The 27,855-nt window shown below is 43.3% G+C and overlaps 1 protein-coding gene across 1 annotated transcript; it reads right to left on the bottom strand.

Annotated features, from left to right (window-relative positions):
- Nucleotides 1–10,263: 10,263 nt before the first annotated feature.
- Nucleotides 10,264–21,276, bottom strand: rnd3a (Rho family GTPase 3a). Its single transcript, XM_068309232.1, has 5 exons — nt 21,010–21,276; nt 20,616–20,703; nt 13,480–13,589; nt 12,051–12,185; nt 10,264–11,938 (listed from the first exon to the last, which is right to left on the bottom strand). The coding sequence occupies exons 1-5, from the start codon at nt 21,157–21,159 to the stop codon at nt 11,690–11,692; spliced, it is 732 nt and encodes a 243-aa protein (XP_068165333.1). The 5' UTR covers nt 21,160–21,276; the 3' UTR covers nt 10,264–11,689.
- Nucleotides 21,277–27,855: the final 6,579 nt, after the last annotated feature.

Below are 27,855 nucleotides of genomic sequence, written 5' to 3'. Positions count from 1 at the left end.
TGCACACAGCGTTCAGGATATTACCAGAAACATCTAAAAGAAAAACTATCCCTGGCACATTTCCTGTAGAAATGAATTTTATCGAGCTGTTAACGTAACGGCGGATTCACGTCGTGACCATTAAAGGTATCATCAATATCATTGTCATCACATGACTCATCGTGAATCAGGAGCACAATCCTTCTTTAACGTCGTTGCTTTGGTTTAATTTATGCTAAACTCATTCCCTGCCATCCCTCTTCAAAATAAAAGCCTTGACATCCAAAACGGAGCGGAAAATCTCCTGCAACTCAGTCGCAGAAAAGAAAGAGGTTGAATTTAAAATCACACAGTTGTGTCTAAAGATGTCAAAAATGAGTGGCGATGAAAAGAAAACCTTGATGCGGCGGATTCTTCTGTTTAAAGCAGGTGAACACAAGCAGGCTGATCAATCAGTTTCCATTGTGGTGCACGACACACACAACTCGCAGTGAGAAAAGAGGTCGATCTAGTATAGAAATGTTACCTGTGAGCGCCAGGCTGGAATAAAGTCTTATAATGAAGAAAATATAACTCCCTATAGTGAGGAAATGTGAAATATACTTGGATACAGTTCATATTTCATGGATGAGTTCTACCTTAGCTTGGAAACTGTGGCTCCTCTAATGGAAGAAGGTGAATAAGGATATAAAAACAGAGACTGTTTTCTCACACTGTGCATTTTGGGCACACAGGAAATGACACCATTCACTCAGGGACACGGGGTAACAACACGAAAAGGCTTGTTTAATTTAATGGGACCATTAAGAGTTCCCTTATGGGACCTCGTTGAATGTCTGGCATTAAAGCAGCACAAGGCAATTTCACATGCTGGCTGCCACAAATGGAAGCAAGAGATAAGTGTTTGAAATATAATGACTTTAGTCACCAGAAATTCAATGTGACTGCAGTAAAAACCCTGCTTGGTAAAAATTCATTTTGAAGGAACGCAGCTTGAGGAAAAGTTGTGACAGAAGATACAACATCGAAAGAGAATTAAAGAAAACTTTCATTTCATCCTACAATTGAAGAAATCTGTATATTTTTGTTGGATTTTTTTTTTTTTTTCCTCATTTAAGTGGCCCCCGCATGACAACAAGAACTCATTCCGGGTTTTGTTGCCCTGAAATCATCTAATATTCATTTCAGAATCTCATATCGGACGCTGGGATTTCTTTTTTGTGCCTTGAGGAAGGGAAGATGGTGAATTATTTCACAGCTGGATGGGACTTAGTGTTTTTGAATGGAAAGGAATGTTTTTCTTTTTTAACATTTTATTTCACATTTGAGGTTTCCTTTGTTGCTTCTCCTGGGTGGAAATCATTCCCCCATGCGGTCGCATTCCAAATCTGTTGTGCTCGATTCGGCCAAATGATCTTTCAAGTGTTGCTAAAATATCCGATTAGTTTGAAAAAGCCTTTCTTTTTTCCCTGTTGCTGTGTTGTTTCTTAATTTTCCAGATGGTGGGGGAAATCCCCGGAGTTTGGCTTTGAATTATGCAGAGTGACAGTGGAGGTACAGTGTTCCCCTTGTTTAATTGTGTTTCAGACTTTAGGCCCCCACCTCGCAGGGACTTTGAGTCATCCATAACCTCACTGAGATTTAATTGCTTTTGGCTCTGGAGCACCTCAGGGAGAAAAACTGGCAGCCGTGCAGGATTCCTACGTTAGGAGGTACACTTTCACTGAACGAACGGCTTTTATTACACTCGTCACAAGCAGAATAAGTCGAATTTTCTGAACGCGGCGCATCAGAAACACCCATCTGCATGTGTCGTACGGCGATCAGGACCGTATTATTCCTGCAGGTGTTACTCTGTTAACATTTTGAGTTTTGTTCTCTGCAAGATAATTAAATTACATTTCCAACCCTCTGCAATCCATCATGATGACGCAGCAGAAGAACTATGTGCCTCGTGTTGGTGATAGAGTTGGATTAAATGTCGGGTTACTCTTAAATCTCATGGAAAAACAAGCTGCTGCAGTCTTTTTCTGAGCCGATGTTAAAAGCCCTTGATTTTTTAAAAATTCTTTTATTTTTTCTGATGGCAATGCAGCTCTTTTCTGCACCAAGGCTGTCACCAAAGGTCTCGCCTTGAATACACAAACAACGTTTTTCCCGTTTCTGTCTGATCAGACTTTTGTTAAAAAACTGACTGGAGCAACTGAAAGCGAAGACGAACCATCATCCCTGCAAGAAGCTGCTCTCTGGAAACATGCATGTGAATGTTTTCTAATAGGGAGTCTAATAATAGAGCCGCTGCGGCTCCTTCCATCTGCGATCCATTCTCGATCTTTGGCTTTGCTCAGAGATGACTGATAGGTGAAGAGTTGGAAGGCTGCACACAGCTGATAAGACAAGTCTGCACAACACTATGGACTCACCTCTAATCTCTTCACACAGTTTGATTCTGCAGGTTTTTACGGCGGTGTGTTTGTGTGTCCGACCGCCTCACCTTGACAGTTTTTTAACCGGGCTGGAGCGATACTATCTAGTTAGCTCAAAGTGGAAAATCACCACCAGAGCCACAGGGTGAACGCTGCCCATTCAAACAGACTCATGTTCAAAAAACTCATATTGCTTCAGAGAAAAATAGAAGTCTGAACTCCAGACTTGCTGGTAATTATGTAGTCTGTCTCAATGTAAGGTAATAACTTCCCTAAGGTGCAATTTTGCTGTATTTAATATGGTGGTTCCCCAGCTGTGGGTTAGTTTCGTGCAGAAGGGCACAAGAATAAGGTAATGCAAATTTAATGTACTTATAATTGAAAGAAAAACACCGTTCAGTAGAAAAGGGAGATCATTCAAAGGTTTTTTAAGACTTGTAATGTAAGAAAACATTAATAATGTAATTTAAAAGTACTTTAAAAAGGCAAGCAGTTTCCTGGTTCTCCCAGTGGAAGATGATCTGTTTTGAGAAGAGTAACAGATTCTTTGGTGCGGGACGGATTCACGTCCAACAAACTGTCGTCGCAAAAGCGACAGGAAGAGGAGGGAAGAGCGCAGCTGCGGTGCAAAAGCATCAACGCGGCCTTTTTTCTGACAACGGACGAGGCTGTGATGAGCAACATCTGCAAGACCGTCAGATCTGTGGCTCGTCCTTCATCGCTGGATGCAACGGTGAGGAGGAGCAGAGAGCTTCAAAGAAAGAGATGGTCAGAGGAAGAGCAGCTTTAACATGAGCATGAAAACTATGAAGCTATTTTAGCCATGAATCTATAATATGCATCAAGATTTTTGTCTCAAGATTTCCAGATTTGAGGATTTTTTAAATGTTTGAAATTTTTTTCCAAAGCGATTCAAGGAAAGGAATTTCTCCTTAAGTTGTCAAAAAAAATTCACCAAAAAAAGCAAAATTAAAATTAAAACAGCTGCATTCTGGCGTTAGAAGGAAAGTCAGGGAGGGTTGACCAAAGTTTAGGTGCATCCTCTGGGGACAATCAACGCCTGTCGGAAAGTTAAAAGATAAAAAATAAAATAATTCTACACAAGGGCATTGTCACTTTTGTCCCATCTGTCTAATTTAACGTGAATTAGATTGACCCTTTCAGGCATCTTGAATAAATAAATCCATTTGAGAAGAGTTAATCATCATTTTGTAATTTAGCCCATAGGGAAGACAAAAAAAAACCAAAACAGTGTTACTATGGAAATAAAACAAAAGCCACTTAGGAAGCCTGACATCTGATTGGCTGATATCTGACCTTGGCAGGAGGTTGATCAGCTTTGCAAACAGTTATGCTAATGATGATGCATCTCCAACCATCAGCACATGAAGCATCCCTGAGGAGTCCTCCTCCTCCTCCTCCTCCTCCTCTTCCTCCCTGCTGAGACCACAGACACCCACAGTTTAGCGGCGTGTAGAGATGCTACAGCTACCGAATTAGCATTTGTATCTGTAATCAACCTCCGTGATTGCTTCAACATGTGCTTCTGAAGCCCAGAGAACAGAGAGGAGCTCACACAAATGATTGTAGTTTTTATTTTAGTGGATGTGAAATATCTTCAATCCTCTGTTGACTCCTCTTTGCAGGAGACACCCCCCCACCCCACTTCCTATTCCCTCCCCCATTCTTTCTCTATGTCTTGCAGTCTGCTGAGCAAATGCATCTTTGTGCATTACAGACCATTAACCAACAGCCGCAGCAGGGACGTAATTGAGATTTAATAGCCTGAGACAAGAGAAGCCCTGAATGGATAAGACAAGTTTGATTAGGGAGACGATCGGTACGTGTGAAGCACCTTTTGAAATGTGCATAAACAGCATGTCAATGTGACATTTTAGATTTACCTGTGTGTTATTTATACACACCGCAACAGGGTTGGTTTTTTTTCCCGCGCGTAAAAGCGTCCGATTACGCACGGTGACGCTCGCACATGCGTCATGACTGGAGGCACAAATAAAATAAAATAAAATTACATCATCCTCAATTTTTTTTTTTTAAAAACCAGAAAATTGAAATCTTTCAACAGCTTATCAGAAAGAAAACACTTCTTGAGATAAATTGAGTTGCGGCTGAGCGATCTCGGGCTCAGTGCTGAATAAGTGGCACAGCAGGGAGGTGTGATTGGTGGCGGGCATGCCACGGAAGCATCCAGAGCTGATTCATGCTAATCAGGGCAGGTGGGAGTTGGATGTGTGTGTGGTTGTGTCTGTGTGTGTGTGTGTTTTGTTACTGGTGAAGTAAACACACTCAGCAGGAGGGGGGAGTCGTTGTCACACACAGCACACACAAAGTGGTCTCTGTGAAGCTCCACTTTCTCTTATCTTTAGGGGGCTCTCAGCCCATAGAGATGCTCCAAATTGGGTAATAAATAAACAAACAGAGGCAGATATTAATGCCTCATTGAGAAAGGAAGGAATCTGGATTTGTTGTGCTCACTTAGGGGGGGTGGGGGTGCAAAGACATGTCTGGGACTGCTGCACAGGAAGTGGTAATAGATGAGGTGAAGGAGGTTAAAGCACGGTGGAGAGGAAGCTGAACCGATGGAGGGAAGATTGACTGAACGGCTAAACACACGTTTGTCTGGATAATGAGAGGGAAGCTGCCGCTGTGCAATAATCATGTTTACAGTCTTGAAAAGTTTTCTCCTCAAATGGATGCACAAACAATCAAGTTTTTTTTTTTTGGCTTTCGTCGTGGAAACGATCCCAACTGGCGTCGCATGAGGGTTGGAAAAAAGGCAAGCATCCTGAGATGACCTATTTTATCTCCTCACAATAGCAAATCTGAGTCCAGCTGGCGGCGGACAGGAAGTAGAACTTTAACACAAAAAAAACTGTAGTCATTATCACTAGAAGTAAATTAGATTATATGCTTTGAAAGGTTCATTTCATTTTATAATTTTTTATTCATTCATTTACTGACCAAACAGCACATTTATCAGCTGCTGGTAATGCTTGAATTGAATTTTTTCATCCACGTAAGACACAAAATACGACACTATTACATCTTTAAAATGATTCTAGTAGTTTGAGACCCTTTCAGCTGCTGTGAGGTGCTGATGCGGGGCCACATACCCGCTTCTGGCAGGTATTCCAGAGGAATCTAAACCCATTCCTGATGGTCAAAGCCCTCCAGTTCTGGAAAATCCCAGTTCTATGTGCTGACATGCCGCGGTGTTTGAGCCTTTACCTAAATATAGAACCTTAATGGATAAAGCACTGGGTTTGTGGCGCTAAAGTAAGTCTAGGAGGGTTGGCGTGACGTTTGAACATCTGATTTGCAAATCTGTGCTGTAACGGATGGAACTCGGGGGGCTTGGAGTCGCTGAAGGAGCAGATCGCTACCCGTACTAGATCGGAGGCTCCTGCCAACTGCAGTTCACTGATATTATTACTATAAGGAGGTAAATTTAGCGCTTTAGCAGTAGATGAGGATTCTCTTCATGTTCAGACATGTTGAGCCAGTCAACTTTTGGCCCCTACCCAAACAGGCCGGGCTGCGCAGCAGATGGCAAGGAGAGGAGAGATGCATGAGGTCAGTGGTCTGGATGTAGTCCACGGTGAGGATCAGACATATGGCGAACCAGACCGAAGACGAGAGGAGAGCAAGAACGAGGGCGTAGAACATAGAATAACACACGCCGTGGTGGAATTTGTCCGTTTAAACGTTGCAAAAAAAGTGGAGCAATCTCCACTTGTTTTGCTTTTTGTTGATGAAATGAAGTGCTGATCTGTGCTTCCAATAAAACATGAGTCAGGAACTTTTCTGGTTAACTGGAAACAACTCCCTGAAATTCAAAACAGAAAGACGCATGAAAATATTTTCCTGATGTTCCCACAGTCTTCGCCAAACTCGGTCCCCCCTTGGAGGGCAGCAGCGAGCCAAAGTGGACACCGATTTTTTTTTTTTTTTTCTCCGCGCTTTCTTCTTTTTGTCTTTTCAGCATTGTTCAGATTAAGCCACGTTTTCCCATGTTGCATTGCTACTAAAAGGCTCGTCGCTGGGCCCAAGCTGCTGGCTCGCCACGGAGCGACGGGGAACACGTTCTTCTCTTCATCCTCTGTTTCTCCAGACCTTCAGTTCGAGTCCAGTACCAGCTTTTTTCCGTAAAATCAGCCATTGTTCGCCTTCAAGCCCGTCTCTATTTTACAGCTGTGCATGACTGATTGTCTGAGGCGCGGGGGTGGGGGGTGGGAGGGGACGCAACAATGCCCCACCAGTTTAGACCTATTGATCTGCTCGCTCACATGTCTGCGTCCGACCCCAGCTGGTCCTGCAGGAAAATAGGAAAACTGTGTGTGGTGGTGGAAGTTCGCGGATGGTCACACACACACACACACACACACACCAGCAACTTCTATTTACACACAGGGAACTTTCAGTGTGTGTGAGGATTCTCTGTGGGCGAGCGGCAAGGACTTTTTGCTTTTATTGAGCTGATGCGTGAAGCATGGCGGCTCGCTTACACCTCGGCCTTGACTTCAATATCCGACAGTTGATTGCTGGTAAAAAAAAAAAAGAAAAAAAAAGCAATAGGCGGGTGATAGATGATCATTGCTGCTCAATCCAGTTGTTGCTTTTGGCATATCGGTTTATCCGAGCAATTTTATTTCTTAATCGAGGTGGGTGGGGGGGGGCTCCTTCACTCCCACGAAGGTGGTGAGTGATTGCGTCTTCCTCGCTCTGAGCCGGTTACTGCAGACAAATGCACACATTTATTCTGTTTTGCACTGGACAGTGTGTGTGTGTGTGTGTGTGGAAGGGGGGGGGGGGGGGTTGGCTTAGTATTAAAGCAATTTATCAAAGTGTTGCAAGTGCAGTTTCCTGATTTAAAGTGAAAAAACGGGTCTTAAAAATGCGAATTTTATGAGTTAAAGTACCTTCCAGCTACATTTCCGTGCACGCAGCTTGTCACACGTCAGTTTAATGGAACGACGCAAAACAAAAGTCCCCCTAATCTCCTTCTTTCAAACAATGTATGTCATTTGGGAGGAGGCCGCCAGACGTTACAAAAGAACTCAACCTTTCCTCATCGCATGGCCTCTCATGAATGCCGCCGCTGTACGTGTTGGTTGAGTCACGGCCGTGCGAGTCTGTGCGATGGAGTCTTTGTCGTAAACAACGGCGTGCCGCCCCGAAGCGAAGGAATCACCAAACTGAGCCTAACACCTTTCACTTCCATCAAGACGTCAGTCTGACCCACACCAGATTAAAAGAAAAACCCCACAAACACCAGCTAACATCTGGTTTTCATCTTCAGTGTGAACGGGTCCAATCTGGATTCACTCCCGAATCAAAATGTGTAAACATAACTATTTATTGGCTGCTGTAGATGTCGTTTTTTTTTCAGGATGCAAAACCGTGATAACTATCTGAATTCAGTCAAACAGTCGTTATCAGTGCAGCATTCCTGGTGCGAGAAAAGTTTCAACGCCTCCTGAGTGCATCCCAGAAGTTGCGAGGAATGGCGTGAATCTGTGAAAGCACATCTGTAATCAATGGATTAGCTCATTCCGCCTCCCGCACTTCTCCCAATGGGACGCGTTGAGGCGAGGCGTCGCTGGACAAACACAGCAAAAGTCGAGGCTGGACTGCAAACTCACCAAAATCTGATTTTCTGCCAGCTCAGCCCACCCATAGGGAGTGTTTCAGACCGTAGCTCTGCTCAGACACACTGGTTTAGTAGAATTCCTCAGTTATTGCAGTATCTGGGTCAGACTAAATACCAGCTTTGTCTGGACCCAGCTGTGGATTTGGGATAAATGATCTCAGAAAATGTTGAAAGGGTCAAAATCCGAGTCGGATCGTCGGTGATCATAAATAAAACAGCAGAACTCCTCAAGTGTGACATGAGCTCTGTGGGTTCCCCCTTTCTCCACCCCTGCTGAGTGATGTCCTACATTTCCCAAAATGCATTTCAACAAGCCTCAAAGAACATGCCTGGACATCACCACTCAAGTGTGTGTGTGTGTGTGTGTCTGGAGGAGAAAAGTGTGAAAACGAGGAAAAACATGGGAGGAGAGCAGGTTTCCCCAGTTGAGAAACCTCAATCTTTCAGTCAAACGTGAGAGTTATTAGATGCTGGTTTATGAAGCCGTGTTCTGGGTGGGGAAAGTGTTACATGATCCACATACAGGATTGCACAACAGCGGGAATTAAAGTCAACTGTAGGAGTCAAAGAGAAAAAAAAGCTGATTCAAGATATTTCTGTGCAATAAATGCAGGATCGTCTGCTAGTTTTTAAAGCTGCAGAGCAAAAAAGAAACTCAACTTTTGGTCTAAATCTGACAGCAGGTTAAATAATGGTGTGGGTGATTTTTCTGATATATTTGTTTTTAGATTCTAATATTTAAAGGGGACAGTTTTCTATTTCTAGACTACTTCCACACTGCGACACATGTCTTTTTAGACCTGGACGTCAGGCTGTTTCGTTAACAGCTGCACAAACACAAACCCAAGAAGAGGATGGCTGAACACAAATACGCTCCAACCCCCCCCCCCCCTCTCGACACACCACCACTAGACTGTGTGTAATGGAGGTCATTCTGAGGAACACGACACACAACCTGATCTGTTCCCTCCGGACCGCTTCTTCCCCAGGAATCGATGAACTCTAATCCTCCTGTTCTTTGTTACTTAGTTGGTAGCTTTACTTTTATTTCCTGTTGTCAACAAGACTTAAACTTTGAATTGAGTTCATTTCTTTTATGTCTTTTCAAGAGGCAGGAAAAACAAACCCCGACTTGTCGTTCCCACCCTGAAGAATCAACAGGTGTTTGTTCTCGATTATTCTGCCTCGGAATCTTTTCAGACGCCATTAAAAAAAAAGACCTTTGTCCGGATCCTTTGAATGAACTCAGGTTTGCCCTGAAGGACTTGTTGCCGTGACGACAGCTCCATGGAAATCCAGTGTCATGACCGAGTGACAAAAACCAGGCTCGAGTCAGAAAGACAAAATAAAATCAAGTCAGTTCTGTTATCTCCAAGAGAAACGATCTGGAAGGGGGTGGTTGGTGTTTCTAGAATTTACCCCACACCCCAAAAATCTACCACCAGAAAAAACCTCCTCATCTGCACTTTAATAAAGCGACGCCCAAAATAGTCCAGCACAAGAAAAACTTGGCAAAATCCAGGAACCCGCTGGATGTATTTATGGTTTTCGAAGAAATGCGACTGCAGTAACACCGAAAACGTCTTTAAAACAGAAAAATCCTCACGTGAGCGTCGGAGAAAAGAGACCCATCTGTGTTTTAAAGCCACCACAAGAGATCACAAGTGTGTTCAACTGGTGAAACTGAAGGACTTCTTTCATACTCTTAACATTAAATCCTACTTGGTGAAAATCTGCAAAAAATCTGATGAGATTTTGTTTTTTTTAATCATGTTTTGCACAAGAATTCTGATTAACGATTGAATGGACCCACAGATAACATCTATACAGAGACACTATTCTATTCCCAAGCTGTTATTTTTCATGTGAATTCAGTTTAAAGATTAAAAAAAAAAAGAAAAATGTTACCTCATGATGGTGTGAAACCACTTTCAGGGAACAGAAAACACGCTTCCTCGTCAATTTCATTTGCATTTATTCTAAAGGGAAAATATATAATTCAATAAATATTGAGGCAACAACATTGGCAAAGACGTTTGAAGGTGACAACATTCAAGAAAACATGACAAAGTACACGGGTTGGTGGGTTGGGGGGGGGGGAGACGACAGATTTATAAATGAAGGGAAACGTTTGGCGATTTGAGCTGCAGGTTGTGGCAGCGTTGGCATTCGAACGAGTTTTATGGGTTTTGTTTTTTAAAGTTGGGTTAAAAGTGCATCAGTTCATCTGACATTTAAACGTCTCCTTAACTTCATTACCGTTCGAGAGAAATCCCCCAAATTTAAAATTAGAAGTCCAAATTCTTTCAAGTCGACCGATTTGAGTTCAAACCTGCTCACATAGGAAGTTTTTGTATTCCCAAAATATGTGTAATCAGACTTAATGGCGCCTCCAGTTTTCGATTTTTTTAATGCAGACACAAAACCTCACATTTTCTTTATCATTCTACTCATTTTTTCTCATCGATTAAATGGAGTAACCCCCATTTAGAATTTCCTAGATTACCTTAAATTCAAATTCTGGAATATCCGAGGCTTTAAGATGATGTATGTTGATTTATCCAACAGCAGAGTCTGAACGCTCCAGGGGAAGCAGAGAGCGCTGATGTTTGGCTTTAATTATGTCTTTCACTCCCATTCAGTCCCATAAGTGCTGCGGAAAAATGATTCATAGCTCAAACTGTCAGCCTGTTGGGATAAACACATTTTTACAGGAGTAGTCGGATGCTTATCGAGCATTTTCACTCACAAGGTGTCAGTTTCGGGTGTTTTAAAATGTGTTACATGTGAATATAAAGTTATTTATGTTGTCTAAACTTACCAGCGTCACAAACGAGTGAAATTTACAACTGTTTTTTATCACGTGTACTTCTATCGGCTGACGTGTCGCACGGATGAATCATTCGGCTCCACAGATCCAAACTCATTCAGAAGCTAAAATTAAAAACCATGATGTCACACACCAATGACTTCACATTATACCGACGACATTTCAGATATTGGGGGGGGGGGGGGGGGCTGGGACAAACAGCGCCGGGTTTCCGTTGCGAAGCCTCTGCAGAAACCGCTAACAGTCAAGAGGAGCAGGGGTCGCCCGGGACGACCGCATCTTTGTCCGGCGCTAACAAAGGTAGCTCCTCTTCTTTCCCCAACGCAGTTAGACTCCCCCCCCCAATCTCCTCCTTTTTGGCTCTCATTCAAAACATCACATGTTCGTAAATCCTTCCTTTTCCACACGTGAACGTCTCTTGATGACATCACTCCTCCCGACTCATTTCCTGTTGGTTTGCGAAAAAGCCTCGACTGCATCCGCTTCGTTCTCCCAGAGGAAGGCGGTCACTTCCTCCAGCAGGTAGCTCTCTGACGGATCGCTTCCTGTCGTGTTGGGGTGGGGGCATAAGGGGGGGGGGGTTAAGTATTGGGATGCTACTATGCATTGAGTTTTCATTGGTGCAGAGTATTCCAGTAACGTGTACATCGACTGAAGCTTATAAAGCCCCCTTCCAGACAAATTAGGGGTCTTTCGCATGCAGGAATGAGCGTTGCTCCATACATTCCTGCTCGCACTGTGCTCTGTCCTCATTCCCAGTCTAATCCACCTCCGTCTGATCAGTCACATGACCGAGCAACTTTTAGCTTTGTCCTTCCGGAGGTCCGACGCCACGGCCGCCAGGTCGGGCCGACCGGGCATGTGCGAAATCCGCTTGTTGCCGCGGGTCGTCTTGCTGCGTTTGACGTTCTTGTTGTTTTTGTTGATGCAAGCCAGCGTGGCCACGTGGAAAATGTCTCTGACGCTGTTCTCCGACTGCTGGGCCGAGCACTCGATGTAGGGCGCAGAGATCTGCTTGGCCATGCTGGAACCCTGAGCGGGATGAAGGAGAATACGGCGGAAAGGTTAAAGAAATCATTTTAGAAGATTGTCGCCTTTAGAGATTAGTTAAACGTGGTTTAAATTATGATTATAATCCACCTACCTGGTCGTAGGAAACTGGTGTTTGCCTGTGGTTGGAAAGCTCCACCAGCGTGTTCAAGTCGGTGCGCAAGTCCGACTTGCATCCGACTAACAGCATCTTAGTGTTGGGACAAAACTCCTGAATCTCACCTTTCCACTGCAGAGACAGAAAATAATGGAAATGAGACAAAAAGCCGATACAAACCGACTAAATTGTGACGTTTGGGAAAGATTTAAGACTAAAGGTGTTAAATAATCGTTAATCATGTGAGTCAGGATCCCATGAGGTCTACCCCCGTCATCCATCCGTCAAACACAAAGGTTACAGCTGCCGCTTCCTGCAAACCCCCCTACGCTTTCAATCCTGAGAAGAAGTACAAATAATCCCCATGTTTCCTCCCTGGCAACAATAAATGCCCTGTGATCAATGGCAATTCTCCAGGGGCTTTAATCAGAGGCTAATGTGCACACGGCTGGTCGACTGGTCAAGGGATCAAGTCCATCGACGTCCACAGAGGAAGTTGTTCTGTACAGCGTGTCCATCACATCACGTCTGCACAAACACCGCTTTAAAACCCAACGATAAACCCAATCTAAACGGCCTTTGTTTAAAATGTGACCCCTGACAAGGCAGCGCTGAGTAAAAAACAGTTTGATCACCAGACACACACACACACACACTGGAGCATGTGAGCAGGTCAGAGATTTGTGCAAACAGATGAACAAACAGATGTAAAAGTTCATTCTAGGAGAATGTGTGGTGAAAAAAAAAACAAAAAACTAGCCAGTGATTAAATAAGAACGACCACAGATTGCATCAGACTGATTACCCATGATGCATCCCAGTCGAGGCCTAAGGAGATAGGCCAACTAAAAAGACAACCGTTTTTACAAAGGCTCTTCGCATCCTCCGGTTTTACTAATACGTGGACGATTTTCTGTTTCAGATTAAGTCACTAATTTGGATCTTTGAAGAGCTCTGAATTGGGAAACTATTTCATGTCGAGACGTTTATAGAAAATTATGATCAAATCCCTGAAAAGAGGAAGTCCCCTTAAAAGAGAACAACGATTTTATATCCACTATATATCGGAGACGTTCCATCCGTCAAACATCGGATGCTGCATGTCTGACGTGTGGGAGTCAAACGCTTCAGATGCATCAGATGCTAACAGCCAGTAGCTTCATGTGATTAACTGTTGGCTGCCCCTCAGTGTGAGTTTAAAAGAGGAGCGAGCGTCACTTCCTTCTTCCAGACTCTGCGGGGGATTTGACCCGAGTCACAGTTCAACACCCGAGATTCACAACATCACAAGATCCGAACGAGGTTAAAAAAAGAAATCCGTGAGAGGATGGAACTGAAAATCGGAGGGGAATGTTGAGACAATCAAGTGAGATGATCAAAAGCTTGATTATGGATTGAATGAATTGATCCGTGATGAGGAACAAACCTTTTTCAGCACGCTGTCGAGTGTTTCAGGACGGCTGATGTCGAAACAGATGAGGACGGCGTCCGAGTCGGGATAGGACAGGGGCCTCACGTTGTCGTAGTACGGAGAGCCTGAATGGAAAAGGAAAACGAGACACAGGGTAGACAAACGCGTGTCAAACCGGGTTTAGGCAAACTTTTCATTTCAGGGTTAATAATTTGCAAGCAGCTCTCAGAGAAGCAGAGGTCCAACTTTGATTTACTGTAAACAGATACCAGCTCCAGATGCAACTTAGTTTTCGAGAATTAAATTAGATAAATTGCATCACAAGGCTGGATTAGAGCTCGTTTTCCTACTCAAGAACCTTTTTTTTTTTTTCCCCTGGGAGACATTCTGACCTGCAGCTTCACCGAGAAGGAAAAATACCTACGATGAAATGAGGGGGGAGAAACTGGAGCAACAAGAAAACCTCAAAGCATATTTTCTGGAAAGCACTGAATTTAAACGACATAGTTTTGTTGCTTTCGGAGACGTGAATGCACCTCGACTATAATCCATAGCAACTAGGCGTGAAAACAAACATTGCAACATCAGAAGATAAAAAAATGTGCTGACTGCGACGTTGTTTGAGAAGTCGTCGCTGCAGAAACAGAACTTCAGAGCAAAAGAATCGAGTCCCTGCTTAAAAAAAAAAAAAAAAAAAAAAAATTGAAACCACATGTACGGGAGACGCCCTCCTCTCGCCAGACTGAAACATCTCTGGGGAGGAAAAGTGGGGGAGGGGAGGAAGAAGGTGGCGTCATGTCAAGGTGAGTCAGGATCACATGACAAGCCAGGGCTGACCACACACACACAACTAGCTGCCAAAAATCTGGAGAATTTTGTTTTTGGTAACTGAAGGTTCCCCCCCCCCTGGGAGGTCCTTTCTAAACGCTGCCTGGAGAAAACCCAGGAATGTCGTGTCACACACACACACACACACACACGCAGACTGGCAGGCAACTAGTTATCCTAATCCAAACAGTCTGGATGTGAGACGACAATCTCTTCAACAATCCGTGCCTCTTTGCACAATAAAAGCACGACACGAGCCATGTGTGCAGCAGCGTCGCAAACTGAAAGGCAAACCGGATTTATTTTACCCATAATCACACGTTTAGTTTTGCCTGATTTCAACTTAAAACTTTGCACATTACGGTTGAAGATATCACTCCTCAAAGTTACATATAAACACTTCCAAACGTCCTTAAAAAAGGTGGAATTTTTGCTGTAACGGAGTCACTTTGGCGTGGAAATGCAACTTTTGGAGTGCAACTTGAAATGATTCCATTTACCAATCCCCGCTTCCTCATTGGCTGCTGAGCCACACATTTTTTTTTAAACTGTATCCTCCGATAAAATGGTTTAGTGTTGATACTGCGAGCTCAAAACTGTTACGGAAATTCTAACAATAATTACAGTATTTTCTGCTCTATAAGGCGCACCTAAAAACCTTTAATTCTCTCAAAAACCTGCAGTGCGCCTTATAATCCAGTGCGCCTTATAGTCCAGAAAATACTGCGCTCTCCTTATTTTCAGCATTAGCCGCTGGCTATTAGCCTAACAATCATTATAAGTGATGTGTCCGTCTTAATAGCATGTTAACCACAGTTTAACACTCATTCTTAAGGTGACAGGATGTTTAATCTTGTAAAGTGATCATCACGCATCTAAACGCTGACTTTCCAGGACGAGTCTAATTTATGATTGCTAAATAGTTTAAAAAAACAAAACGGTGAACCACGACTGCCGGGAAGAAGGTGGAATAAATCTCGCCGCTTCGACTCGACGACGCCTTTCCTTTTGTTTTCTGGTTGACTTTCAGCTTTTCCCAACTCACTCCGGATCATTCAGAGCCGTGTGATAGGTGACACCGCCGAAACAGGAAAAAAAAAAAAAAAAAAAGCAGGAAGTACACTACTAGGTAGGAATGCAGAATCCACCCCCCCGCCCCCCCATTCCCGTCCCGCAAGAATTTATGTCCCATTTTTCATGTGTGTCTCACAATCAATCACAACCACACTGTGTCAAGGTTTTTTTTCTTTATTTTTTCCAGCCCTCGCTGCCTGGAACCAATCACTGGAAAAATAAGGCCCCATGACTGAAAAGGCTAAGCTGCAAGCCTTTTGACATTTAACAAAGAATTGTTTTTAGCAACACAATGACATGAAACACACACACATACATGTTAGTTGCTGGGTGCAGGTCTTGTTGTCAAGGCGTCTGCCTGTATTCCTCAGAACTTACCTGGAGATTAAAAGCATTTATAGCTGCAAAGCCTCTCCGCTCATTTCTCGGTAAAACTTTTTCAAATTTCACGCCACAGGAGGAAAATGAAGAGCAGGAAAACTTTAACAGGGATCAAAATTTGCATGTGGCGTGTTAAAATGTGCACACACACACACATACACACACATACACATCCATCAAGGGATTTTCAGGAGGATTTGGAGGAAGACTTTGTCAATCTGCCTTTTATAGCAAAGTCGTAAAATGCATTAGGCTTCAAACTAACCTCGGCTTTGAGGTCATCTTCCTGCCAAACGGAAAGATAAGAGGAAATCCAAACACACACACACACACACACACACAAATGCACACTGTGACTGTCATCTAATTAGCTCTTGTCATTGTTCTCCCACAGGATCTCTAAATCTGGAAGGAAGACACACACACACACACACACCCAACCCACCCTGTGTCCTTTAAATACACAGTGACACACACACCCCCAGCCCCCCTAGCCTGGTCTCAAACACATTCCGCTTTGTGTATATTAAGAATACCGTTGTGTAAAACGACTCGGGCGCACACAAAGGAAAAGCGAACGACCTTCCGCGACTAAAAATGTCAGTTCTTCCTGTTTCGTAAGCTTTTAAGGCTCCTTTCCACATCAGATGGGATGAAAAGCGTCGATAAATATTCACAAAACGAGTCGAAAAACACACATCGATCTAATCTAATGAGGGACTTTCAGATGTTAAGATGAAAAACTAAAAGAAAAAAAAAAAAATCTAACCTGGAATTTCCTTCCTGATGTTCTGAAGTATTTCACAATGTTTCCTTCACACAAATAGCTTCCTGACATTAAAATTTTTTTTATTTATCTCACACGAACACACAGTCCTGAGGTAAGACAGCTGCTTCTGACAGTCTGGAGGTATGGAAACAGGCCTGCTGATTTACTGCATCGCTAACATAGCTGAGCAGAACAGAGCCAAGGGCTGCTGTGTGTGTATGTGTGTGTGTGTGTGTAGACGTGTTAAGTCTCTCAGGAACACCTGTGGAAACAACAAACGGCGACATGAACGACCAACCCACACCATCCAGCTTTATAACACCCCCACCTCTCCACCAGGACTCCCATCCGTGGAAAACAGAGGAGACAAAAGACGTTTAACCTGGAGCCGCCTCCACCAATATCTGCATGGTTGCCGTGGTTACAGAGATATTTTGTTGCTACAAAACACTTGTTTCCACCGCCGTGTCGAATTGGAATCGCACAACGCGTTACAATACGACGTGTCACGATGTGATACCATCTGTTATGACAAAGCATGACGAAGCAATGGGTTACCGTGAAATGAAATTACGTGGGAAAGTCGTGATGCCATGTTAATATAAGCTAATATTAGCCTGAAATGCTAACATGTTTCGTGTTGCTTAGCAGCAAAGTCTCTCTCATTGACTCGTGGGAGCTGGATTAGGGTGATGTCATGATCCGCAGATATCAAGCATGATAAATAAAAATCATCACAGCAGCTCGGATGTGTCCACAAACCCGCTTTGGGTGAAATCCATTCCCAAGGAGCGTCAGCTGAGTTTAACTTGACACTTCATGAGCAAATAATTCTGCTGAAAAGTATCTTTTTCTGTGACTAAATGTCCCAACGAGACAAATATTAAACTCTCACATTTAATCTGACTTAATCCGACAGGAGGTCTACATGTTGGATTTGCCTCCAGAAGCAGAAAAAGCTCCAAAAAGAACGAAGTCCAGATTGGAGTTGGAGACATTCAAAACTACTTTAGCAGCAAAGTGAACACATAGGAAGTTCAAGCATGTATGAATTGAAGCCAACTGGAGACACCGGAGTTGCACCTCGATGGAAGTCCTTCCATGACATGAGCGGAGAGGAAGTCTAAGAATGTCTCCCAGGATTCCACAGTCCAACCGCTGCTGGCTCAAGGCTTCTTCTCCAGTTGGCAAATTCCAACGAGATACGATTTCCCCAATAGAATCTAGGTATGGCTTTCGTGGGTTTCTCTCCCACCCCAAGGAGATGGCCCTGTTGGGTACAATGGGGGTCTTTGTGGAGGAGGAAGTAGAAACCTTTAGTCTGAGGAATGCCAGACATGTGGCTCCAATTCACTGAGCCCAGAAATGTGATCCAACGCAACAATGGCTGCCAAAAGAGGAAAGAAAAGGGGTGGTGGGGGGTGGGGTGGGGGGCAGAGTGTGTGAGCAGCTTACCGAGAGAATGGGAGAGTGCCACAGCGAGAGTGTCCGGTGTGACAGTGGAAGTGGATAAAGTGACCTTCTATAGAAACTAGACAAGGAAATGATCATCCAGGCTGTTCTGACCCAACGATGGCATCACGCGTCTTCTTTTAAGACCGATTTTCCCCCCACTTTCCTCCAACTGGGTCATCGTTTCAGAGACGGCAGGCATGGAATGCTTCCAAATCAGTTATGAGTAGAAAACTAGAACTTTCCCACAAGGAGAAATATTATCAAATGCGATCTACGGAGTGCGACACTTCTCTTTAGGAGCTCCTGGGTTTCCTGATGTTGCTGTAGCTTCTATTTGTTCCAGATTTGAAGTTCTTTTATCATCTTGACTTATTTCTTTACATTAAAAAAAAGCTTTGATTACAAATTTTTCCCCAATGCAAAGTCAAGAACCCAACCCCATGAATCATTTTAGAGTTTTCCTAGCCTTTGTTTCGTTTGACTCTCGCCAATTGATCGTATCCAAGAGGCAAAAAGCAACTGTTTTCATAGTTGTGATGAAAAACATCGACAGGTTACATGCATTTAGATGCAAACCACAATAAATGCAGGTTAATCTGTAAATAAGCAGCTGCTTTAGACATTAGCTGCAAGTCAGCGTCACGCCATCAGACAAGCCCCTGAGGAAGTCATGAATTTATGAAGGTAATTAATCCACTACTTGAAATGGAGCCAAGCACATCTTTAACAGGGCGATTTGATGTTCGACTGTAAATTAAATCTCACGTCATGTGACATTTTCAGGTTTTAATTGTAAAGGAAAAAGTGGGCAGTCTTGTGCGAGATTGTCCACTTTTTTTTTTGGGCTGCATTTCTGTTTTCAGGGTGAACACGAGGCGTCGGACGCGGTGGGAGGTGTGTATGTGTGTCGATGGGGGAGGTGGGGGTTCAGCGCTCTGTTTACCCCCACCCCCCCCACCTATCGTCTAGTTGGACCCTAAAAACAAACACCTCTGCAGCTCATTTAGAGACATGCAGGGAGGCAGTAAAACGCTTCCTCCTGGAGAAAGACGTGTGAAGCATCAAAGGCTTGGCCCCGGCCCCCTCCCTCTGCTGGCCCCGCCCTCAATCCAGGAAGCCAAAGCTTGCACAGACAAGCTGGGCGGGGGCCAAATGGAAGGTAAAGCGACTGGCAGGCATTTACCTTAATGACCTGAATTACTCTCATCACCCTCCCTTTTAAGACACACAGCAGGCTGCTCATTAGGACACTTATCACTGCAGAACAAAGACCACCACAGTGTGTGTGTGTGTGTGTGTGTGTTCGTCTTCCTCTATGCATCCTGGTCTTTGTTTGAGTCCACACTAGGGTCACACACACACACACTCCTCAGCGCACTGCTGGAGATAAGGGATCGATTGGATTGGCTATGGCCGATGGGCGACTCTACAAAGAGGTCAGTCGAGCCGAAAGCTGTATCGGTGTGTGTGTGTGTGTGTGTGTGTGTGTGTGCGCGCTGAATGGGGGTGAGGATTGAAGGAAAAAAAAAAAAAAGGGTGGGGGGTGTTCTGGCTTCATTTAAGACCCACTGATCTAATAGGAACCACGTCCCCCCGCCTTGCTGTTTTATGAAGCACAGAGAAGAAGAGAAATGGCTCCAGGCCTCCAGCCAAGACAGCGCAATAAAACAAAATTCGCACTCTAGCCAGCTTTCATTTCTTCTCTTTTTGGCACTTCACACACACACACACACAAGGGGTGGAAGACTCTGGAATGTGAACTGCTTAGTTTATTTTTTTACTGGTTTAAATTGCAAAACTTTTCTTTTCAAATTGTCATCGATGGTCGAATTTGGGTAAAATCAAGAGAAAATCCATCGATTTGTTTCTTCACGTCCTCAAATATTGCTCAGGAATTCCGGTCCGGAGACCCCCAACAGCTGGCTGTCGGCTTGTCCCCCTCCCATCACACACACACACACACACACACAGCACATGCTCACACACTCGAAACATACGCCTCGCTCACGCCTGACTGCTGTGCTATTCACTTCTTGGGCATTGATGGATGGGAGAGTGGGTTTGTTTACACTCAAACACTCAGCAGCAGCTGGTTCAGACTCTGAACACAAAGTCCAACCAGAGAAAAGCGATAAAAGCCCAACTCCGTAAACATGTTGCACAACAAAAGTTTCCCAAAAATGCCAGTAGGGATGAGTTTTGAGGATATTTTCCAGATGTGGGACTGTGTTCTCTTCCTGCCTGTCATTAGATATCCTTTTGCGATTGCGCTTTAGGACAAATTCATACACCAAAATACACACATTTCTGTGCAACACTGCATTTCCGTTTAGGTAAAAAGGTGATCCGCTTTCACAATCTCAGGGGAATCGTGTGTGACTGGCAGGAAGTCCAGACCACGATGAAGGATTAACCCAGCTTTATCGATTAAAAATGGGTCAGCCATTAATTTCATTCATCAAAAATGCAACTATAAGCCTCTTAATGTCACATGATTTAGACGATTCTTTGAGGGGGGAAACACCTCAACAACGGGGTTAATTTTGGCATCTTTGGACTCATCTGATCATCTCTAATCAGATTTGTGCGACACCTATCGTGCAGCAGCATGGAAATCGGAGCAGACAAGGGAGGTGATAATTACCTGAGGTGTCCCACAAACTGAGTTCAATCCTCTGGGTGTCGATTTCAAAGCTGGCTGTGTAGTTTTCAAACACGGTGGGGACGTAGCTCTGCAGGAGGAGAGGGCACATGGTGTTGGAAAGGAGTTTAAACTGAAAAAAAAACTATCAAAATCAAGCATCTAAGCAACTCATAATGTTAATACATGAATATTGATCACCATGACAACACTGCATCACTATCAGATTTGAATTACCCCCACTAAGACCCAGCATGTGGCAATACTGCATGCCCCTTATTGTTTCAGGATGATGTGATCTATTTCCATAGTAGCGTGTGACGTTCAAGTGTCTCCTAATAAAATCGGTCAAACCAGCATCGCGTCCAGGTGCGTGAGGACGTGGGGGGGGTCTCACCTCCGGGAAACAGTCCTTGGCGAACACGTGAAGCAGGGCGGTCTTCCCGCACTGGCTGTCCCCCACCACCACTATCTTACACTTCACACTCTGACTGGGATCCATGCCGGATTTCAGAGACAGTTTCTGGCAGGAGCGTCTCTCCTTCATTGATTTCTGTCGGGATCGAAGAAGAAAAAATTGGTCCAATCATGCGGCGCGCGTGACTCGTCGAGATGCGGAAGCGGAGATGGATCCCAACTTCCCCGCTGCTCCCCGGTTCTCCGCCTGCTCTGTGCCGGTAAATGCCATTTGCTTGTATTTATAAGGCGGCAGGAGCCAATGGCAGGAGCCTGGATGAGGCTCGTCCCTCCCGCTGGCCCCCCACGCAGCACGCCTGCGGGACATGTCCTCCCTGATGGCGCCCCCGTTCGGACGACACGTTGACCACCACTTTTACCTTCCATACGTATAACATTAAATATATTAATTTATTAAAGATTATTTTTTTAAAATAAATTTAAAGATGCAGAACCAATAATTAATTTGTTGTTTTTAAACATTTTAAACATTTTAATTTACTTTTTTAAATCAGAAGAGGGAAGATGCAAAAGAAGAAGTTACCCAGACAGGAAGTGATTGTTTGACCTCATTTGTTTAGTTATAAAACAACAACAACAACAACAACACAAATATGAAATATAGATGTAAAAATGAAATAATACCGTAATCAAGTTAAAATATGGTGAAAAAAACTATTTATTCATTAATTTATTAAAGTCAATGTAAACTTTATGAGAGTAGCATAATGCTAATGCTTTAGCTTATTTTGAGCGCATTCCAAAACATTACCGCTAAAACTGAGCTAGTTGCAGTAGAAATAAAATTAAATATGTGAACATTTGAAAGATAAAAATAATACGAAAAAAAAAAATCTTAAATGCGATAAAGAATGCAGCCGGATTAAAGTTTTTCATTTTTAGTTTTAAGTTAGTAGCAATTTGATAAATAATAAAGTCACATCCTCCCTTTTTATTAGTCTTATGTAAGGCAATAATGTTCTGTAATGAGAAAAATAATTCTATTACCTTCACGTCACATAAATAGATTAATAATGGAGTCAAATCAATACGTTCATCATCTCTTCTTTTTTATATAAAATTTACCCTCCTTATGCCTATCAGCTGAACGTTGTGATGATCATAATGACTGAGCCACACGCGGAGATTTTTATTTGAGAGCAAGCAAGTCTGAAGTTTCTGCCACATGGAAAACCAATAAAACCGGCGAACCCAGCAGCAGATGCCTATTTCCAGTCAGCAGCTTTGGTAGCACCGACTGAGGATACCCTCATTATCTGTCAGTGATGCGCATGAATATTCTGGCATCCACAGTCAGAGAAAACACATTAGCTTTCCTCCAGGTTCTGATAGAAGGATTAAAAAAAAAAAAGAATAAAATGAAAAGCAGATTTCCTTTGGGGTTTGGTAATGCATTCACATTTTCTATCCTTTTGTGTGAAGAGGCACCCTACTGCTCTCAAGGCCTCATCTCACAGCCTTCAGGCTACTTTCCTAACACAGCATCATTGGTAGTTTAATTTTTAAAAAAAGGGGGAAATGAGTAGGTTTCTACATCAGCTCCTCTTTGTGACGGGGTGATCGGGTGTTGCTGGTAGCGTTTTGCGGTGAGACAGCTCCACCCTGCAGGCTGTGCGGTGGGAGTCCCGTCTGTCGTGTGGGAGCTCTGCCTCCGGGATGCTGCCAGAGGGATTTTACACACTATAGCTCTGCTATTTGGCAGCCATCTCTGCACCATATGCATCTGACCTCATTCAAATTCAGATTCTTACCTGCTTGTATTGCAAATCAGTCCTGTGCTTTTTCTTTTTCTTTTTTCTAATACACTTCTTATCCTTCCTCTGGTCTCTGATGAGGTTTTGTGTGTGTGTGTGTGTGTGTGTGTGTGTGTGTGTGTGTGTGTGTGTGTGTGTGTGTGTGTGTGTGTGTGTGTGTGTGTGTGCAAACAGATGCAGCTTTCTAAAAAAAAAATCACATCAACTGAGGTGTAGAAGATTTCATCCTATCGTGTCTTTCTTTTTTTTACTCGTTCCCTCCTGTTTTTAACTGTCTTTGTGTCAACAGGATTGCAGGTTGTGTACAGTTACCTAAATACTGTAAATAGTTCCTAGAATAGAAATGAGGGTAACACCTGTTTCTGGTCACATGATGCTGCCAGAATATTGTGTGCCTTGTAAATCTCCAAGACAGTGTTCAAACATAAACTATTCCATGAGCAGCAATCCCTTTTCTATAACCTTAAAGCATTTATTCTCCTGACATATTCGCCTTAGTATGTAGCATCAGCTGTGTTTCAGGGACGACATGGGGACGGAAAAGTCAGTGAGCTTGAGTGCGGCCCTTTGGGACACCCCGCTTGTGAGAGATGTAGCATCTACCATCAATGTCTACTGCATACTGCGAAATAACGCAGACACCTTTGGAGATGAAGGTATTTCTAGTCACTCCAGAAGAATACACAGTCTTCAATTTACTAAATCGGTGCGTCTGTAATGTAGATGCTGGCTGACCTTGGTCTGTATTCCCATAATGCTTTAGTAGGTCAGCACACATTTCTACATTGCAGTTTTAATGTTCGGCACGTTGGCACCGTAAGAAAATGAAACAAGGCCTGACTACATCAGTTCCAGATAGTTTAAGGTTATAAATAATCTGAATTATTCACAATGAAAACCCCTCAAAGCAGCAATGCTGTAGTTTCCAGTGATGAATGCATCTGATTTGTAAGGCCAACACACGTCAGGTACACATAACCCTCCCTGCATGTGAAAGACTCTTGGAGCGCCGCTCAGCAGGGGATTGCTGCAAGATTTCCCAGTAATAATAGGGAATCACGGAGAAGCGTTGGAAAAATATGTTTCACAATCTGATGAAAAAAAGGCTGATTAAAAGTCTGTGGTTTTATCCAGTGGGCCAGCAGCGCTGGAGGTGGGCGACGAGTCCAGGTCACTGGGCAACTCTGCCCTTGCCCCATAGTCATCTGTCGGCACAAATTCAATCAGCCGAGCGCTGACATTTACCGCGGCACGCATTAATTCGTTTCAGTTTGTGAGGGATTTCCTCGACGGTGAGTCACCCTGACTGGGAAATTAAGGGCAAATCAGAGCAGTTCTGGGAAAAAAAAAATAGTGATGGACGTGTCTTTTGAAACACAGGAACACGCAAAAACAATGGAATGATTTCTGGAACCATGTCTAAAATAAAAAAAGGAGGATTTAGAAATATTTCCAGACAGTTTTTTGGCATGACCTAATTTTAAATCATCTTTACTGCCTTGTCTGCTTGTTTCTTGGCGAAGATTAATGAGACCTTCAAAATCCAACTACAATAAAATACATTTTGTTAAAAGGGAGATGTCAGGGAGGCTTTTTGACCTCTGCAGCTTTATTCTACCAAATCGCCCTTGTTCCAAGCCTTGATCTTCTTCTGTCAGCAGTGGGGGGTCGCCGGCTGAAACTAGGGTGTTATTTCACACCAGCTGAGCCCTTATGTGAGTACATGTGAGTCCGGCATGTCCTGACACAGATATTCATTGCATGGAGGATAAATTCTAGAAACAAATTCAATCCTTTACAGTGACATCACTACAATTGCACTAGATTTATAGGCACCCTATGCTGTTTAAATAGATGCAACGGATTATCAGGGTTTTACAGACGGTCTGTAAATTATTCAACCTGTTAAATGCAGCTCAAATAGCAGAAGCCAAATGTAGACAATATGGGAGTTTATTCTCAGGGATTTAATGAGAAAAAAGTTTTTAAAAAAAAAACAGAGTTCAGACAAGTTAATAAAAAGAAATCAAAGATATTCTAGAGATTGAACCTTTTCTCTCCTGCGATGAGTTTTTGGATTTATTATGGCATAAAAGGACAAACTGAACACAACATGTTCTTTCCCAGAAACCCAGGATTTACACATTCTGTTACTTTTCGATGTCCTGGAGAATGTTCTGGTGGGATCGAATGATTATCTATTGATCTCCAATACCAGAAACAATGAGTAATAATAATAATAAAACCTTTTATGGGAGTACACCGTTTTAGCAAACACCCTTTGAGTCACCTGCTTCCTTTAACATTACATCCACCAAAATAATGCAGCGGCTGGGGAAGCGCCAGCGGGCCGGTCTCCAGCAGTTGAGCAAAAAAAAACAGTCATTCTTGCATTCCTGGGTTTGTAGCGCATGAAGCAAACCGACTGGAACCTCCTAATGAATCCTAAAAGGCTCTTTTTCCTGCCCCTCGGCTCACAAACACATGACATTTTATTTTAATAATCCATTAGCTTAATATGCTCCAGCGAGAGGCAGGGAGGGGCACAGATGGAGGAGACAGGCCCGCCATGCGTTAGACAGGGTACAGTAAGTCTGTGGAGTGTCTCCCATCAGTCATTAGGTCCGTTCAGGCATGGATACACACTGATGTAATGAGGCACAGGCAGTGTGTTCAGTGTGTGTGAGTGTTTAATAGATTGAAGGATGAATCATTCCAGGGATGACCTGATGCTTCAGGGAAGTGTGGGCATGTGTGTGTGTGTGTGTGTGTGTGTGTTTGAGGTTTAATGGTGTGTGAAATGACGCCTTCATTTGCATCTCAAGATAAACCACAAGACGGCACAATAATCATATCTGTCAGCAACACGACTGGAACAAAGGATATTTGTGAGTCTTAATTATTAAACGTAGAGATGATCATAACCTCTGTATCCGGTTTGAACCCCCCCCCCCGCCCTCGCCCTGCCCCCGACCAAATGATGGAGGGGTGCAGTCTGTTTGTAATCATTATTTATTTAGAACAAATCTAGGAAAGTCAAAATAGCAGCTTCATCAAACTTTAACACTTAAGTACACACGAGAAGAAGGACCGTCTCTGACGTTTTAGTTTCAACAGGTCTTATTTATTAAGTTTTCCATGGAAAAGATAATTGAGAGTTCGAAATTGTCTTTTGAGCATATATATTTGAAAAATCTACACTTTTATAGGCTGAACAGAGATGTATTTGTGACACGTTTGAGGCGATGATGTGAACTTTTATTCAGTTTTCATCTCATGAAAAATCCTCAGAAAATAAGTCTGGACCATGGGGCATTACGTTCACATAAATATACATGGAAAATACACATTATTATGTATTTTATTTCATGTTTGTTAGTGTTATAGCTGGAAAATTTTACCCAGCATGCCCCTCTTTTCCTTCGTTCCCATATTTCCCACCTATCCAGGCATTCTGGAACCCCATCATGATCTTCGGAAATGTGCGGCTGCTGTGAGGATGTGGTTCTCTGTAAACGCCACAGACCCACCGCAGTCGGCCTGATGACTCAGATCACATCTGGGGGGTGTTAGGGGGTGGGGGTGGGGGTGGGGTTCCACATCTGAGGCGGCGTGTGCCTGTGTGTGACGCATGACGCGTGAGGTGGGGATGAGGATGAGGATGACAGCCGGGGTGCAGCCTCTGGGGTCATCCAGCTCTTCATCACGTTAATGACAAGTGAGACGCTCCGTGTGTGTGTGATTGTGTGTGTGTGTGTGTGTGTGTGAGTGTGTGTGATTGTGTGTGTGTGTGTGTGTGTGTGTGTGTGATTGAAGTCTGGGCTCAGATCTGGGATGAAGGAAAGACAGATGATGCAGCAACTGGTGTCATTATTGTCACTGATCAGGAGCCTGGGAATGTTAATTAATAGTGATTGATGACAATATTGACGGGAAGGCTGCATTTGATTGGCTTCTGTCTCACATATTTGGCCCCTCAGCTACACTGGAGGTCCCCAGCCGTATAAAAAAGACATTTATGATCCTATTTTTTAAATCTGTGATTATTATTATCATCTATTTAATATTTATGGAGACTTTAGACTTAAAACTTGGCATGGGGAATTTTTAAAAAAATCTTATCTTGAACATAATTTTAAAAAATTGCTGGAAAGACCAAGTATGCTTTATTCTAGTTGAATTAAGATGCTGTCATGTAAAATAAAAGCAGAATAAAAACATTTCCTGTTTGTGTGTTCTTCCAAAAAAAATCTGAAAAAAAACAAAAAACGACGAAATAACAAGAATATTTTCAATGATGTGAATTTATTGTTTGCTGATTTGTAGCTACGTATAGAAATCTAGAGCCGCACATGGATTATAGCCAAACATACTTAAATGAAGAGAAAGAAAGTTTAATTATTTTAAAATAAGAATTTACTTTCAAGACAAATCAGAGTAATTTTTTATATGCAGACTGTTTTTGCTAAGCAGAAAACCCAAAGATCAGAATAAATTTTGATATTATTTGTATTTTTTTTCATTAAATTTAAAAAACCAAAACTGTCAAACCCTTAGATTGCAGCCAGGAAATGAGCACCAGACATGGCGAGGACGCCGCATGTTAAGCCAAACCGGTCTGCTGCCCAAACCGATGGAAGGGAGCTGAGGAGGGGGATGGGTGTGGAAGCAGGAGGTGTGATTGTGTCAGCATCTGTGAGTGCGCATTTATCTGCAGAGAATGTCAGGGAAAAAAAACACCGAGTGTTTCTGAGACGTGGATGGAGGCCTGGGGGGGGGGGGGGGGGTGAGAGGAGTGTTCTGGGGTTACTTAAAGCTTCAGCGCAGCGTTGCTGGGTTTCATGCTAACGTTTCTTTGATCTGCTGAAGTGGCCTGAGGTCTGAACCGCCTGCTGCGAGTGAAGCAAAGCAAGAAGGTTTGGAGGTGTAATACAACACCTGAGAACAAGGCTACACATGAAAACACTCCAGCGCATAGCCTTGGCCCGACTGGAAAGGTACTTGTTTTAATT

This window comes from Antennarius striatus, chromosome 24, assembly GCF_040054535.1.
Source record: "Antennarius striatus isolate MH-2024 chromosome 24, ASM4005453v1, whole genome shotgun sequence".
Taxonomy (NCBI): Eukaryota; Metazoa; Chordata; class Actinopteri; order Lophiiformes; family Antennariidae; genus Antennarius; species Antennarius striatus.
This window is presented reverse-complemented; position numbering and strand designations above follow the sequence as displayed.